We start from the raw sequence: 13,361 nt of genomic DNA on the forward strand, positions 1-13,361 counted from the left end.
AAGTGATTCAAAATTTATGTTACAGAAGAATATGGTAGATAGAGAGTACTAAAACAAACATGTTTCATTAAGAAATGTTTGTCCTATCTCGCACCGGTACAGCGCTACACTTGTATTAATGTTGTGGCTGTTTGTTGTTGCTATGTGCATTGTTGCGTCATTGTCTCAGTTCACGTCATGACAAATCGCCTAAATGGAGAAATTACAGGGTCTTTCCGGGAAACACCGTGTCCGTTTTATTGGAAAAGGTACCGCTTGCGCTTGCAGTTCGCACCAGGATAAGGTTCCAGCATGACGGAGCTCCTGCGCACTTCAGTCTTGCGGTAAGGCAACAGCAGACGGCGACATTTTAGTGACAGATGGATTGTTTCTCAAGAAGACGTCAAGTAGATTAAGATCTGGTGATCTTGTTGGCCATGGGACGAGACCTTGATAATTCATCTGTTACCAAATGTTGCCGTCTGCTGTTGCCTTGCCGAAAGACTGAAGTGCGCTGAAAATCCATATATTGGTGTGTATTGTAACGGTACCTTTTTCAATGAAACGGGCACGATGTTTTCCAGAAAGTGTCCACACCTGTGGAGTAACGGTCAGCGCGTCTGGCCGCGAAACCAGGTGGCCAGGGTTCGAATCCCGGTCGGGGCAAGTTAACTGGTTGAGGTTTTTTCCGGGGTTTTCCCTCAACCCAATACGAGCAAATGCTGAGTAACTTTCGGTGCTGGACCCCGGACTCATTTCACCGGCATTATCACCTTCATTTCATTCAGACGCTAAATAACCTAAAAATAACTCAATAAAATAAAAAAAGTAAATAAAAACATATTAAAAAAATCCAGAAAGTCCCTGTAATTTCTATATTTAGGCGATTTACCATGACATGTGGACTAAGACAATGACGCATCAATGGGCATAGCAACAACAAACAAGCACAACATGCCAAACAGCCAGATCACTAAAAAAAGTGTGGCGCAGTATCGGTGCGAGATAGGACACACATTGCTTAATGAGAAATGTTTGTTTTAGTACTCTCTAGCTACCATATTCTTCCATAACATAAGTTTTGAATCACTCTGTATATACTTTTCTAAGTGTTGATGGGAAATTATATAAATTAGTTACAAAAATTAATGGTATGACAGTTGTAAATGCAGAAATAATATTACTATATTTTAATCTAAGAAAAAAAAGTTAAACAGATACTTGCTATATGCTCATAATATGTTGCCATATTCACTGTTAATTTGGAATCATTGTATAGTAGGTGATGGCGGATTAATAACCGGATTACATCTAATTCGCCATGACGTGAGTACGGAATAATGTAATTAATAAATAAACAAATAATTAAATAGTTAGATAGATAAATAAATAAATAAATAAATAAATAAATAAATAAATAAATAAATAGTTGGTTGGTTGGAGCGGGTGAACGTGTGGATGGATGGATGGATGGATGGATGGATGGATGGATGGACGGATGGATGGATGGATAGGCAGCTAATTACAAAACCAAATCTATGTGATTATAACTTACCCCAGCAGGAAGCAAAGAGCACGGAGACGAAGATAGCTATGCGAAACATGTCGGCAGACAATTCAAGTTCAACTATCTCTGGAATCACACAGACACATTATTAAGCACTGTCATGAGCATTTCGACTTCTGCGTCAGTGATACGCGTCGTGTTTTATCAGTTTCTTTTAAAGGGGACTAGTTTAAAAGTGTGCAAATCCGTCGTTACATTATTTATGTTATCTGAGATTTGATTCTTATTATAGAATGTTTTAAATATCAAGTGATATAGGAGGCAACTTCTTTTTTTTTTTTTAGTTTTCTTACAAATCAGAGACAATCTGCGATATTAAGTATGAAAGTGATAAACATTTATCTCAACGTGCTACTTTGATTAAATTGAAACTGACAACTGACGGGTAGCAAACACTCACTTACGAAATAATACATATCCGTATTATCAACTAATTTATGACAGCGACAAAAGTTTCCGGAGATACCTGATACGTATTTTTCTTTTAAGATAGCATTGATTTAACAGAATATCTCGGTGGAGATAGTTGACGGTTTCTCAGTGAAGACAAAGAAATTCCTTTCCTGATATATGTGTTGACTAAAGGAGATAACAAGCAGGTTTTTCCAACTTTCCGCTGCCTTTATTATATAGATATAATTCACCTTTATTGAATTTCTGTCTCATCGCATGTAAGTTCTCTCTGTAGTTTACGGGATTTGATACTGTACAAAAATGAAAAGTTACTTTTTAATATTATTTTGGCCACTTTGATTTAGCGTAGCATCTTGGACACATCTTCCAACATCTGTTGAGAAATTACGTATAATGAAAGATAGAATACTTGTACTGTAAAAATATGTCAGACTAGAAGAAGCAATAAAATACATTAAAAGAAATTCAATTAACTTTCTGCAATATTTTTCCAAAGTAATTATATTTTTTCTAACACACATCGCAATGTATTATAAACAAATTATTTAATCTCCTGTAACTTTATAATAGAAAAGGTTACATCGTTTCAGTCAGCAACTTATCGAAGTATGTAAATACAGAATTAATTCTGTCACATCACATTAAATTATATATTTCACGAATATTTTCGACTTATATAAAGTCATCTTCAAGCGACAGACACAATAAAAACAAATAAAATTAAACACAGGTGATGTACATTAGGTGAACACTTGTATGCAATACATAAATTAAACGTGTTACTCATTATAAGAGAATATAAGTTTGGCTCTAATTCACAACAGCATACAATATATAACAATAAATATTAGAGCTGGGGACGGAGCGAGTAGAACTGTTGAGTAACTCGGTTATAGCGGTTTAATGTGTTTGCAGCGGAGCACCGGAGTTACTCGGTTAACCGTAGCCGTTAACGGTAAATGCAAACGTTTAAACAGAGTTCACGTCTTTCACTTAGTTCTAGCAGACAACAACTTAGGTACTATTTATTATATTTAAATATTTTCTGATGCAGGACAAATTATTTCCGGCAGGAGATCATCCTTATCCCCAAGGCTGGCTGAAACCCTAGTATTGAAGAGGAATTCATCCTACATATGAACTGTCAATTGGGCCTAATGAACACTGACAGTCTGTACATATTACATACGGTATATAATAATAATAATAATAATAATAATAATAATAATAATAATAATAAAATTCCAGGATAACAGAGAGGGTTTGGAACTGAACGAGTTACATCAGTTCCTTGTTTATGCGGATGACGTGACTATGTTAGAAGAAAATCCACCTACTATTAGAGAAAACACGGGATATAGCTACTTCCTCTGATTAAGTATATTGTAAGAACTGGATTAAGATTTGATACTTTGTACAATTTTCATCTTTTCGCATTTATAGCAGTTTATGGTTCATTTAGGCCAGTGGTCGTCAGCACTCGCTGAAATGAGTAAAGGGTAAGCGGAGCAACATGATTTGCCCCGTCGTGTAGCAGGAAGAGGTAGAAAGCATACCCGCCAGTAGCCACGAATGTACGCTGGTGCTGTAAAAGACTTGCAGGTAAGAGACGCTAGCACGAGAGTGCAGTGAGTTGACAACCGCTACCTTAGGCGTTTTAGGTTCCATAGCAGAGAGCTGCAAAATAGCGCTTACAACCGGTTTAGATTCTACCGGTTAGAGAACATCCATCAAGGTCGGGAAACCGACCGAATATTCGATTTTCACATGTTACCCCTTAAGTTTTGCAGGTAGACAGAACACCAGGCCCACTTCTTTAACATGAAACCGACTTTTTCTGAGTAACAAACGAAGTAACAATTGAAGGAAATTTATTTTGTTTTATTAAAAAATGTGTTTGCCTGATATAGGTCTACAATGATTGATTGGACACTTTAATATGCTTATCTTCGTAACTACTACGTACAGTAAATGAACAAATGGACACCAGTAATAACAATGGAAATAAGCGTAATGGAGAACATGAAATCTAGTACGTAAAGAAATGGAAGAATAAAATAAATTACAATTATTTACTAAACAGAAGAGCAACGAAGTACATAGGCCTACATTCTACTTTAATATTAACGTTTTAAACTCAAAATGCATACCTCTAAAACAGTAGTTTTTAATATGAAATGCCTTTTAATTACTTTAAAGATCCGCATTATTATTTCATTAATAAATCATTTTGAAAAGGTAAAGTGTTATTAACAAAAATAAAATACTCAGAAGCTCAAATGCTTGAACTTTCACGAAGCATGTTCTTTCCCTTGAATGTACCAAACTGTAATACCTGGACAGGATGAATAAATGAATCAATGAATCTATGAATGAATCAAATAATGAATGAATTATTTAATCTATCAATCAGTGAATCAATGAATAAATCAATCAATGAATCGATGTATGAATGAATCAATGATTCGATGGATGGATGAATGGATGATGAATGAATCGATGGATTATTGCTTGATTGACTGAATGTACTGAGAGAGGAAGAATTATCTATTAAATGATAGGGCAACACGACGATAAACGCGTCGTTGCAAGGACTCTTGTAACTCAAGCATGGCTCAATGTGGTCTGTCTTTGCCGTCCACCCACAAAGAATGAGAAACAACTCGAATATTCCTGAGACACTCTGCGAAATGGGAGAGCTTAACATACTGGCTATAACGCCAGGCGTACAATAGCAATATAATTCCTATTTTTCGTAACCGGTTGTGCACGACTCCATTCTATAGAGTTTTAATAGGGGTATTCCGTATAAACAAATGTAGAAAAATTTGATTAACATAGGATAGAGTCTAGGATATAGCAAACAAAATAAGCACGGAACTATAAATCCGTTCCGTAAATATAAGCTATTCACTAAAATTTACATCGCAATTTATGCTTAATTTTATGCTTCAATTACAGTCTGTAATAATAATAATAATAATAATAATAATAATAATAATAATAAAAGTAATAAAAATGACAATAATTATATCTTCTTCTTCTTATTATTATTATTATTATTATTATTATTATTATTATTATTATTATTATTATTATTATTATTATTATTAAAGAAACTTGTTAAGTCTATCCCATCAAATTTAGAAAGTAAAAAAGGACACAATACATACAGTATGTCTTGCACAATTCTAGTGCTAAGCTTTGGCTGCACTATGCATTGTTTGATTATGAAATTCTTATTTATATTGCTAATAATTTAAACTAAGTTATTTCTGCTTCTACTTAACATGCAAATGGGAAATTTTAAAATGTGAACTAGTCCATTATTATATCTTCTGTATAAAATTTCTTAATGATAATACTATTGGTTTTATCCTACCAAGTCTTTGATTTTTAACCTCCCCTGAAGTGTAACATACCTATGCTCGTAGGAGAAAACACGATTCTATGTACACACACAACACATTGATATATATGGTGCTCTCCTAGCCAGGTGTTAGCAAGGTTTAGTGGCCACCACAGAAATAAACACAGGGCAGAACATTAACAAGGGACATCCACAAATTTAAAAGCTTCTTTAACAGAAAACTTATGCCAAACATCACTCCTTTCTCCCCATTCACTCCCTGTTCGCTATCCTCGTCTTTTCTCTTTTTTCTTTCTTGTGTTTCGTCTCTGTCAATTGAGTCCTATACAGGGTCTCCCATATAAACTAAAACCGAACGCACGGTGTTTGTACTCTGCGCTACGGTAGTTGCCTCAGGCGAACTTATGTCGTGCGCGGCCTCCCTGCTTTAAGCGTGTATACAATCTTGTATGAAATCTTACCTTATAAAAGATGCTGCAAGTGTCGTCCTTCCTAGGTTATACAGGAATTTTGTCTGGTAACCACTTTCTGGCTGACGCGAGTGAGTTCTGCCACTGTAATGTTTCTGATTTCATTCCTAATGTTTTCTTTCAGTTCCTCCAATGTGTGAGGATTTATTCGATACACTTTTTCTTTCAGTTTACCCCACAACTTGTGTTATTTTCGGATGAGGCGTGGTTTCATCTTAATGGTCGTGTGAACAGTCATAACTCTCGCTATTGGTGTGCAGAAAATCCTAATGGTGTTTATGAAGTCGCTCATTATGATAGGAAGATTGGTGTTTGGTGTGCTGTTAGTGCAAGACGAACAATTGGATCTATTTTTTTTCGAGACGACAGTTAAATGCAGAGAGGTACCAAGATGACATTTTGACGCCGTTCTTCGATCAGTTAACTGAACAAGAAAACTCGCGTGGGTGGTTTCAACAAGATTCAGCCCCTGCTCACACAGCAGAAGATTTCCTTCTTACAATCTCGGAAGTGTTTGCGGAAAGAGTGATCAGTGCTGCCTTATTTCCCCCTCGTTCTCCAGATCTAACAGTGTGTGATTTTTAATTTTTTACAAAAAGTGTATCGAACAAATGCTCACACATTGGAGGAACTGAAAGAAAACATTACGAATGAAATGAGAAACATTACAGTGGCAGAACTCACTTGCGTCAGCCAGAATGTGGTTATCAGGTACAATGCCTGTATAGCCCAGGAAGAACGATATTTTCAGCATTTTTATAAGGTAAGATTTCATATAAGATTGTATACACGCTCAAAGCAGGGCGGCCGCGCGCGACATAAGTTCGGCTCAGGCAACTGCCGTAGCGCAGAGTACAAACACCGTGCGTTCGGTCTTAGTTTATATGGGAGACCCTGTAGTTCGAAGACCTGCCTTATGCACTTTTCCAATTTTAAAGCGATAGGTTTGGAAGTAAATCTCGAAAAGACAAAATATATGCTTATGTCTCGTGACCAGAATATCGTACGAATTGGAAACGTAGAAATTGGAGATTTATCCTTCGAAGAAGTTGAAAAATTCAAATATCTTACAGCAAAAGTACTTACTTACAAATGGCTTTTAAGAAACCCGAAGGTTCATTGCCGCCCTCACATAAGCCCGCCATCGGTCCCTATCCTGTGCAAGATTAATGCAGTCTCTATCATCATATCCCACCTCCCTCAAATCCATTTTAATATTATCCTCCCATCTACGTCTCGGCCTCCCCAAAGATCTTTTTCCCTCCGGTCTCCCAACTAACACTCTATATGCATTTCTGGATTCGCCCATACTTGCTACATGCCCCGCCCATCTCAAAAGTCTGGATTTAATGTTCCTAATTATGTCAGGTGAAGAATACAATGCGTGCAGTTCTGCATTGTGTAACTTTCTCCATTCTCCTGTAATTTCATCCCGCTTAGAGCAAAAGTAACAAATATAAGTTACACTCGGGAGGAAATTACACACAGAATAAATATGGGAAATGCCTGTTACTATTCGTTTGAGAAGCTTTCGTCATCTAGTCTGCTATAAAAAAAAATCTGAAAGTTAGAATTTATAAAACAGTTATATTACCGGTTGTTCTGTATGGTTGTGAAACTTGGACTCTCACTTTGAGAGAGGAACAGAGATTAAGGGTGTTTGAGAATAAAATTCTTAGGAAAATATTTGGAGCTAAGAGGGATGGAGTTACAGCAGAATGGAGAAAGTTACACAACGCAGAACTGCACGCATTGTTTTCTTCACCTGACATAATTAGGAACATTAAGTCCAGAGTTTGAGATGGGCAGGGCATGTATCACGTATGGGCGAATCCAGAAATGAATATAGAGTGTTAGTTGGGAGACAGAAAGAAAAAAGATCTATGGGGAGGCCGAGACGTAGATGGGAGAATAATATTAAAATGGATTTGAGGGAGATAGGATATGATGATAGCGACTGAATTAATCTTGCACAGGATAAGGACAGATGGCGGGTTTATGTGAGGGCGACAATGAACCTTCGGGTTCCTTAAAAGCCATTTATAAGTTAGTAAGGTAGATCTGTCCAGAAACCTCCAAAATCTTTTTTTCAGCAGATTTTCAACATCAGTTAATTCTGTTTTTGCGATATGGTTTCTACATGCTGGAGGCGATGTAGGAGTCATTTCTTGTACTGAATGTCAATTTTTACAACACTCATGTAACTGCATGAATCATTGCAAAGGAATTGTTCTCACCCGATAACTACTTTATAAAATAAAATTCATATTCTTAGTAGTGAATAAATAGCTTTAACATATATGTAGCATAGTAATATGTGGATAAGGCATGCTTTGGCATAAACGAAACAGATGAACAACTCCATTTCTGAGGATAAAGCAGTTTTATATGGGTCTGGATTAGGCGAGTTTTTGAACAATCCTATTGAGGGTAAAGCAGCTTGTGGAATAATTTTTTTTAAACAGAAATGATATGAAAATAGCTAGATTTTATAATATAGAATGCACTGTCATTGCTAATTCACTTTCTGATTTTTGAGGAGAAGGTAGGTTTTGGAACTATATGACTCAATTGTCACATTACAAACATTTTGTGGAAAGATATTTATCCTTTGAGGCCAAAGGATTCCAAAAAGCGACACTTCCCGCACTCCTGAACAGTAGTTCAGCACTAAAACCGGGGCCAAGAAGGCAGTTGAAAAAATGAGAACAAAATATTCCCTATGAAGTGCCTTAGACAGCATAACAGCCGACGTAGGATGGTAAAAAATGTGCCACGCTGTAAAACAAAATTAAAATAACTTAAATTATACCAAATCACATACACAAAATAAAACTAGTTTGGGACACCTAAACCCAACCTAAAGCAAAACTCGGGGGATTTAAATGTCACATAAGTGAAGTACAACTAATAACATTTTTTGTTGTATACTTTTGAATTTGCACTCACTTTTCACTTACTTACTTACTTACTGGCTTTTAAGGAACCCGGAGGTTCATTGCCGCACTCACATAAGCCCGCCATTAGTCCCTATCCTGAGCAAGATTAATCCAGTCTCTACCATCATAATCCCACCTCCCTCAAATCCATTTTAATATTATCTTCCCACCTACAGCTCGGCCTCCCCAAAGGTCTTTTTCCCTCCGGCCTCCCAACTAACACTCTATATGCATTTCTGGAGTCACTTTTCACTAGGTAAATAAATAGATAAGAAAAGTAGGAAACCAAAATTAGCCTAAATTCATACGAGCTAACTCAAGGCATTCCCATATGTTGTTACATCTGTGGAATCAAATTTAATGCAACTGGTTTGAGGACAGTACACGCATCCACCACACGCAACTACAGACGAGTGTAAGAAACGGCTTGTCATCCGGATTCCAGAATTTTACTCAAAGGAAGGTTTTTTCACTTGATTAGAAAGTCTATGTAGCTTATTGTCTCAATTCGTAGTTGCATAGTGAAAAAAGCATGTACAGCATTTGTTAATCTAAATTATTGAAAAAAAAAAAATTACAAATTAACAATAACATACAGGTTAATATTTGGACCCATTTGTATACTGTATTCTACCGGTGCTAGTAGAGCAGTCATAAAAATTACGATTTACGCAAAGAAATTTTAAACTTACTTTTACGTTACGGTTCTCCTCAGAGTAATGTAATTCACGTGTAACCTACACACTTCAACTTACACTGCTCAACCGGTTTAGTAGAATGCGTTTGAGTCTAAAGAAAGCAAAAAAATAGTAGGTCTACAACATGGTCGGTTGTTGTGACAAAAAACCAAGCCCCCGCATACCGGCAAGGCATCATGTCACAAAACATTCACGTCTGAGTATTTTTGAATACGTAAATATTATTCAACGCCAAAAAAATGTCGCTAATATTAAGGATATAAAGGTAATATTTATTTATTTGTTTATTTATTTATCCTATTTATTAATGTATGTATCTATATACTGTACATTTATTTATTCATTTACTCATTTACTTATATGTTTACATATTTGTTTATTTGTTTACGTGTTTATTTATTTATTTATATATTTGTTTATTTATTTATTCACCCATTTACTCACTCACGCACTCACTCATTTACTTATATGTTTACATAATTGTTTATTTGTTTATTTATTTATTTATTTATTCACTCATTTACTCACTGACATACTCACTCATTTACTTATATGTTTACATATTTGTTTATTTGTTTACGTGTTTATTTATTTATTTGCTTATTTATTTATTTAATTATTTATTTATTTATTTTATACATATATATATAAGTTATTCTAGGAAATACAATTCATTTGTATTAATGTTGTATCTGTTTCACTTTTTATAATGAATTGTTGTTGTTGTTGTTGTTTAGTCAACTGTTTGAAGACAGGTCTGAACCCCACAAGTGATACCAACCTAGCAGAACTTACGAGGCAACTAGGCCAGGAGATAATGGAGTAAGGTGGCCAGTTCTTTTCCTCCTCCATTTCATACATCGCAGATTAGCTACTTATTCCACTAATCAAGCTTCAGATGTATACAAACATATAATGAATTAACAGCTCTTAAGTCCACACCTGTGGAGTAACGGCTAGCTCGTCTGGCCGCGAAACCAGGTGGCCCGGGTTCGATTCCCGGTCGGGGCAAGTTACCTGGTTGAGGTTTTTCCGGGGTTTTCCCTCAACCCAACATGAGGAAATGCTGGGTAACTTTCGGTGTTGGACCCGGACTCATTTCACCGGCATTATCACCTTCATCTCATTCAGACGCTAAATAACCTAAGCTGTTGATAAAGCGTCGTAAAATAACCCACCAAAAAAAAAAAGCTCTTAAATATCAATTCCCGTATGATGAATGTTTTACTGCCCACAATATTTCTCTATTTTCGTGTATTACCTAAATATCATGTTTGTCAGCTGCAGGGGACTTGCTCTTCTTGTTATGTTTAAGTATTTGAATATTGACTTTCTCCTACACCATATATATACGAATTTCTGCTACTAAACATAGCAGTAATGAGCAAAGAAAAATATTAGGTTGAACAGTAAGCACCAACCTCGCCATTGCTTCCAGTGAAATCTGTGACGTTATAACATTGACTACTTGATATTCTATACCTGACGAAGACCGATAGCTGTAGTGATTGTAAGATAGAATATGTGCAGTACATATGACACAACACACAACACACCTTTGATACCGTATCTATTAGCAAAATCTTATAATAATCTTCCCATAAATCCTTCGAATAGTAGTAAAAATTTATGATAAAAGTATTTTAGAGGGTTAGTTGCTAGATGCCTCATTAATACTTATGTTTAATATTTGAATTTAAACCACTCGTTCTGCATTTTTGTACGACCTTGGAAAAGTCGTCGTCGTTTTCGAGAAATCTCCTATGTGACAGCACAGAAAGTAATTTTTCAGGAGGAATAAAATATTAATTAAAATACCTATAGGCCTGCACTGATCATCGATGATGTCATTTATGTTCATTATATTCTCCAACGTTTTCTACCGAATTAATTCATATTCTTACTTACACCCACTAACTTTTAACTATTTTTTCTTCCTCCTGAAAAAATTACGTTCTGTAATGTCACATAGGAGGTTTCATAAAAACAACGACGATATACTAAATAACGTTAAGTTATTAGCTTACTGAGAGAAAGCACTTCCCTTCAATTTACCTATAAACGTGAAACTTCTATGTCTAAAAGGGAGCAACTCTTTGTTACAAATCTAAAAGTTACAAATCTAAAATATGTCCAGAGGAAAATCAAGGCTTTTTGTATTTGTCACTAATTTGTTAACTTGTACTGCCAAGAACAGTATTTAGTAGTAAAGTTTTAATTTGCTTAAATTTATATTTAAAAACTAACGCATTATCAATTAGTTTATTGGCATATTAACAGTTAAATTACGAGAGATCCGGACTGAAGCGGACTGAATACCGCTGAGTTCAAGTAAAAAGTTATAGTGAGCAAAGCAGAATTTGGACAGATTTTTGCGGGGCATTCCTCTTTTCTCTGCCGACAATATATGGATTAATTCACAATCACAACATTGGAATTTTGATGAAATATAGATCCAATTTTCATTGTGCATTAATGACAATAAATAAAATACTAAAGAGATCTGCGGTTTCGGCACGTTATTTTGAAAGATGAACTATTGAGGTCAATCATCGATAACAAGTCTTAAAAATAAGTGAATTAGGCCTATGTATAAGAAATGTTGTAAGTTGTATGAAAGACAAAAGTTATAACTTTCAAATGGAATTATGTTACAAAGGTAATAGGTAGACTATAAGAATATTCTTACAGACAATTTCTTTCAAAATGTACATTAATAGAAATTTGTTCTGTTAATTATTATTTCATTTTCTGACTTACGAGTAATAGCATCAGAAACAAAATCTAGTGGAATTAGATTCGATTCTCCTCAGAAAGTGTATATTATAGTCCATATCCCTTCTTTAGATGACGCTATGCATGTGTCATATTTCTTCGGCTTCACGTATGGCGACTGAAGCTTTGTTCATTAACCCACGTTGACCACATAGTAAAACTTTCTGCTATATTCTGTATGAACCTCTATTTTGATTCTAAAACCTCATAAAAATTGAGAACGAAATGAGATTCAAATATGGAAGTACGATTTTGGAGATTTTACGTATACTTCTTTATTCATAGTTTATGAGACAACTTGAGCTGTGTAAAATTTTCTCATAGGGACTTATTTCGTAAATAATTCCATGCAGCATTATAAATCAAATTATACTCCCATATTATTAATTTGCAATTGAAGGGTTCAGAGCCATTGTGGACCAAGCGCCATTTATTAAAAACGGAGAAAGCAAGGGTTAAAATTAAGTGAATGTCATAGTTTAATGAAGATTGACATATCATTTAGTTTTAATGTGTATACTTTATATTACTTGCTATATGTTTCCATTGAATTATGGTAATAACTTCATTTTAACTCTTGTTTTCTACGGTTTTAGTACATGGCGCTTGGCCCAATATGGTTCTGAACTCTTCAATTCCGGATCATAATATTACGCTAACGGTATAAATCTGAAGACCTTTGATCTTTAAAGTAGCTTGCAAGAAACAAAAATAATGCTGAGTAAGAAAAGGATATCAGCCTTAGGAATCATATTACATTAAACACCTTAATAAAATTGGATAAAAGTAAATAACAATGAATGACAGCCAGATTAAATTAAAACTGAATCAATAGTGAACAGCGAAGATTTTTTATCAACTTTTTGAATTAAATGGAATTGAATGTAAGAATGAAATTGAAGAAGAAGAGAAACTTCAAGGTCCTTACTAGTTTAAATTATAGACCAATATATTATTGCACAGGAACGTAAGTATCAATTCTTATACATGTTCAATTTCAGTACCAAAGTTACATTGAGAAATTAAATATAAAATCGTCGAAACAAAATTAGATATAAGGCCTAAATTACATTGAAAAAGAAAAGAAAACACCTGCCCTTGGAACTTACACATTTTAAAACGACAATAATGGAAAGGAAAAAATGTTGT

General features: G+C 34.9%; 1 protein-coding gene across 1 annotated transcript in view; it reads right to left on the reverse strand.

The window, feature by feature from the left end:
* Positions 1 to 13,361, reverse strand: part of LOC138698945 (uncharacterized) — a 57,156-nt gene that overhangs the window by 26,976 nt on the left and 16,819 nt on the right. The window contains exons 6-8 of the mRNA XM_069825142.1: positions 5,703 to 5,755; positions 1,947 to 2,012; positions 1,535 to 1,612 (exon numbers count right to left, since the gene is read on the reverse strand). Coding sequence (XP_069681243.1) covers positions 1,535 to 1,612; positions 1,947 to 2,012; positions 5,703 to 5,755 — 197 coding nt within the window. The remainder of the gene's footprint in view (positions 1 to 1,534; positions 1,613 to 1,946; positions 2,013 to 5,702; positions 5,756 to 13,361) is intronic.

Source organism: Periplaneta americana, chromosome 4, assembly GCF_040183065.1.
Source record: "Periplaneta americana isolate PAMFEO1 chromosome 4, P.americana_PAMFEO1_priV1, whole genome shotgun sequence".
NCBI lineage: Eukaryota > Metazoa > Arthropoda > Insecta > Blattodea > Blattidae > Periplaneta > Periplaneta americana.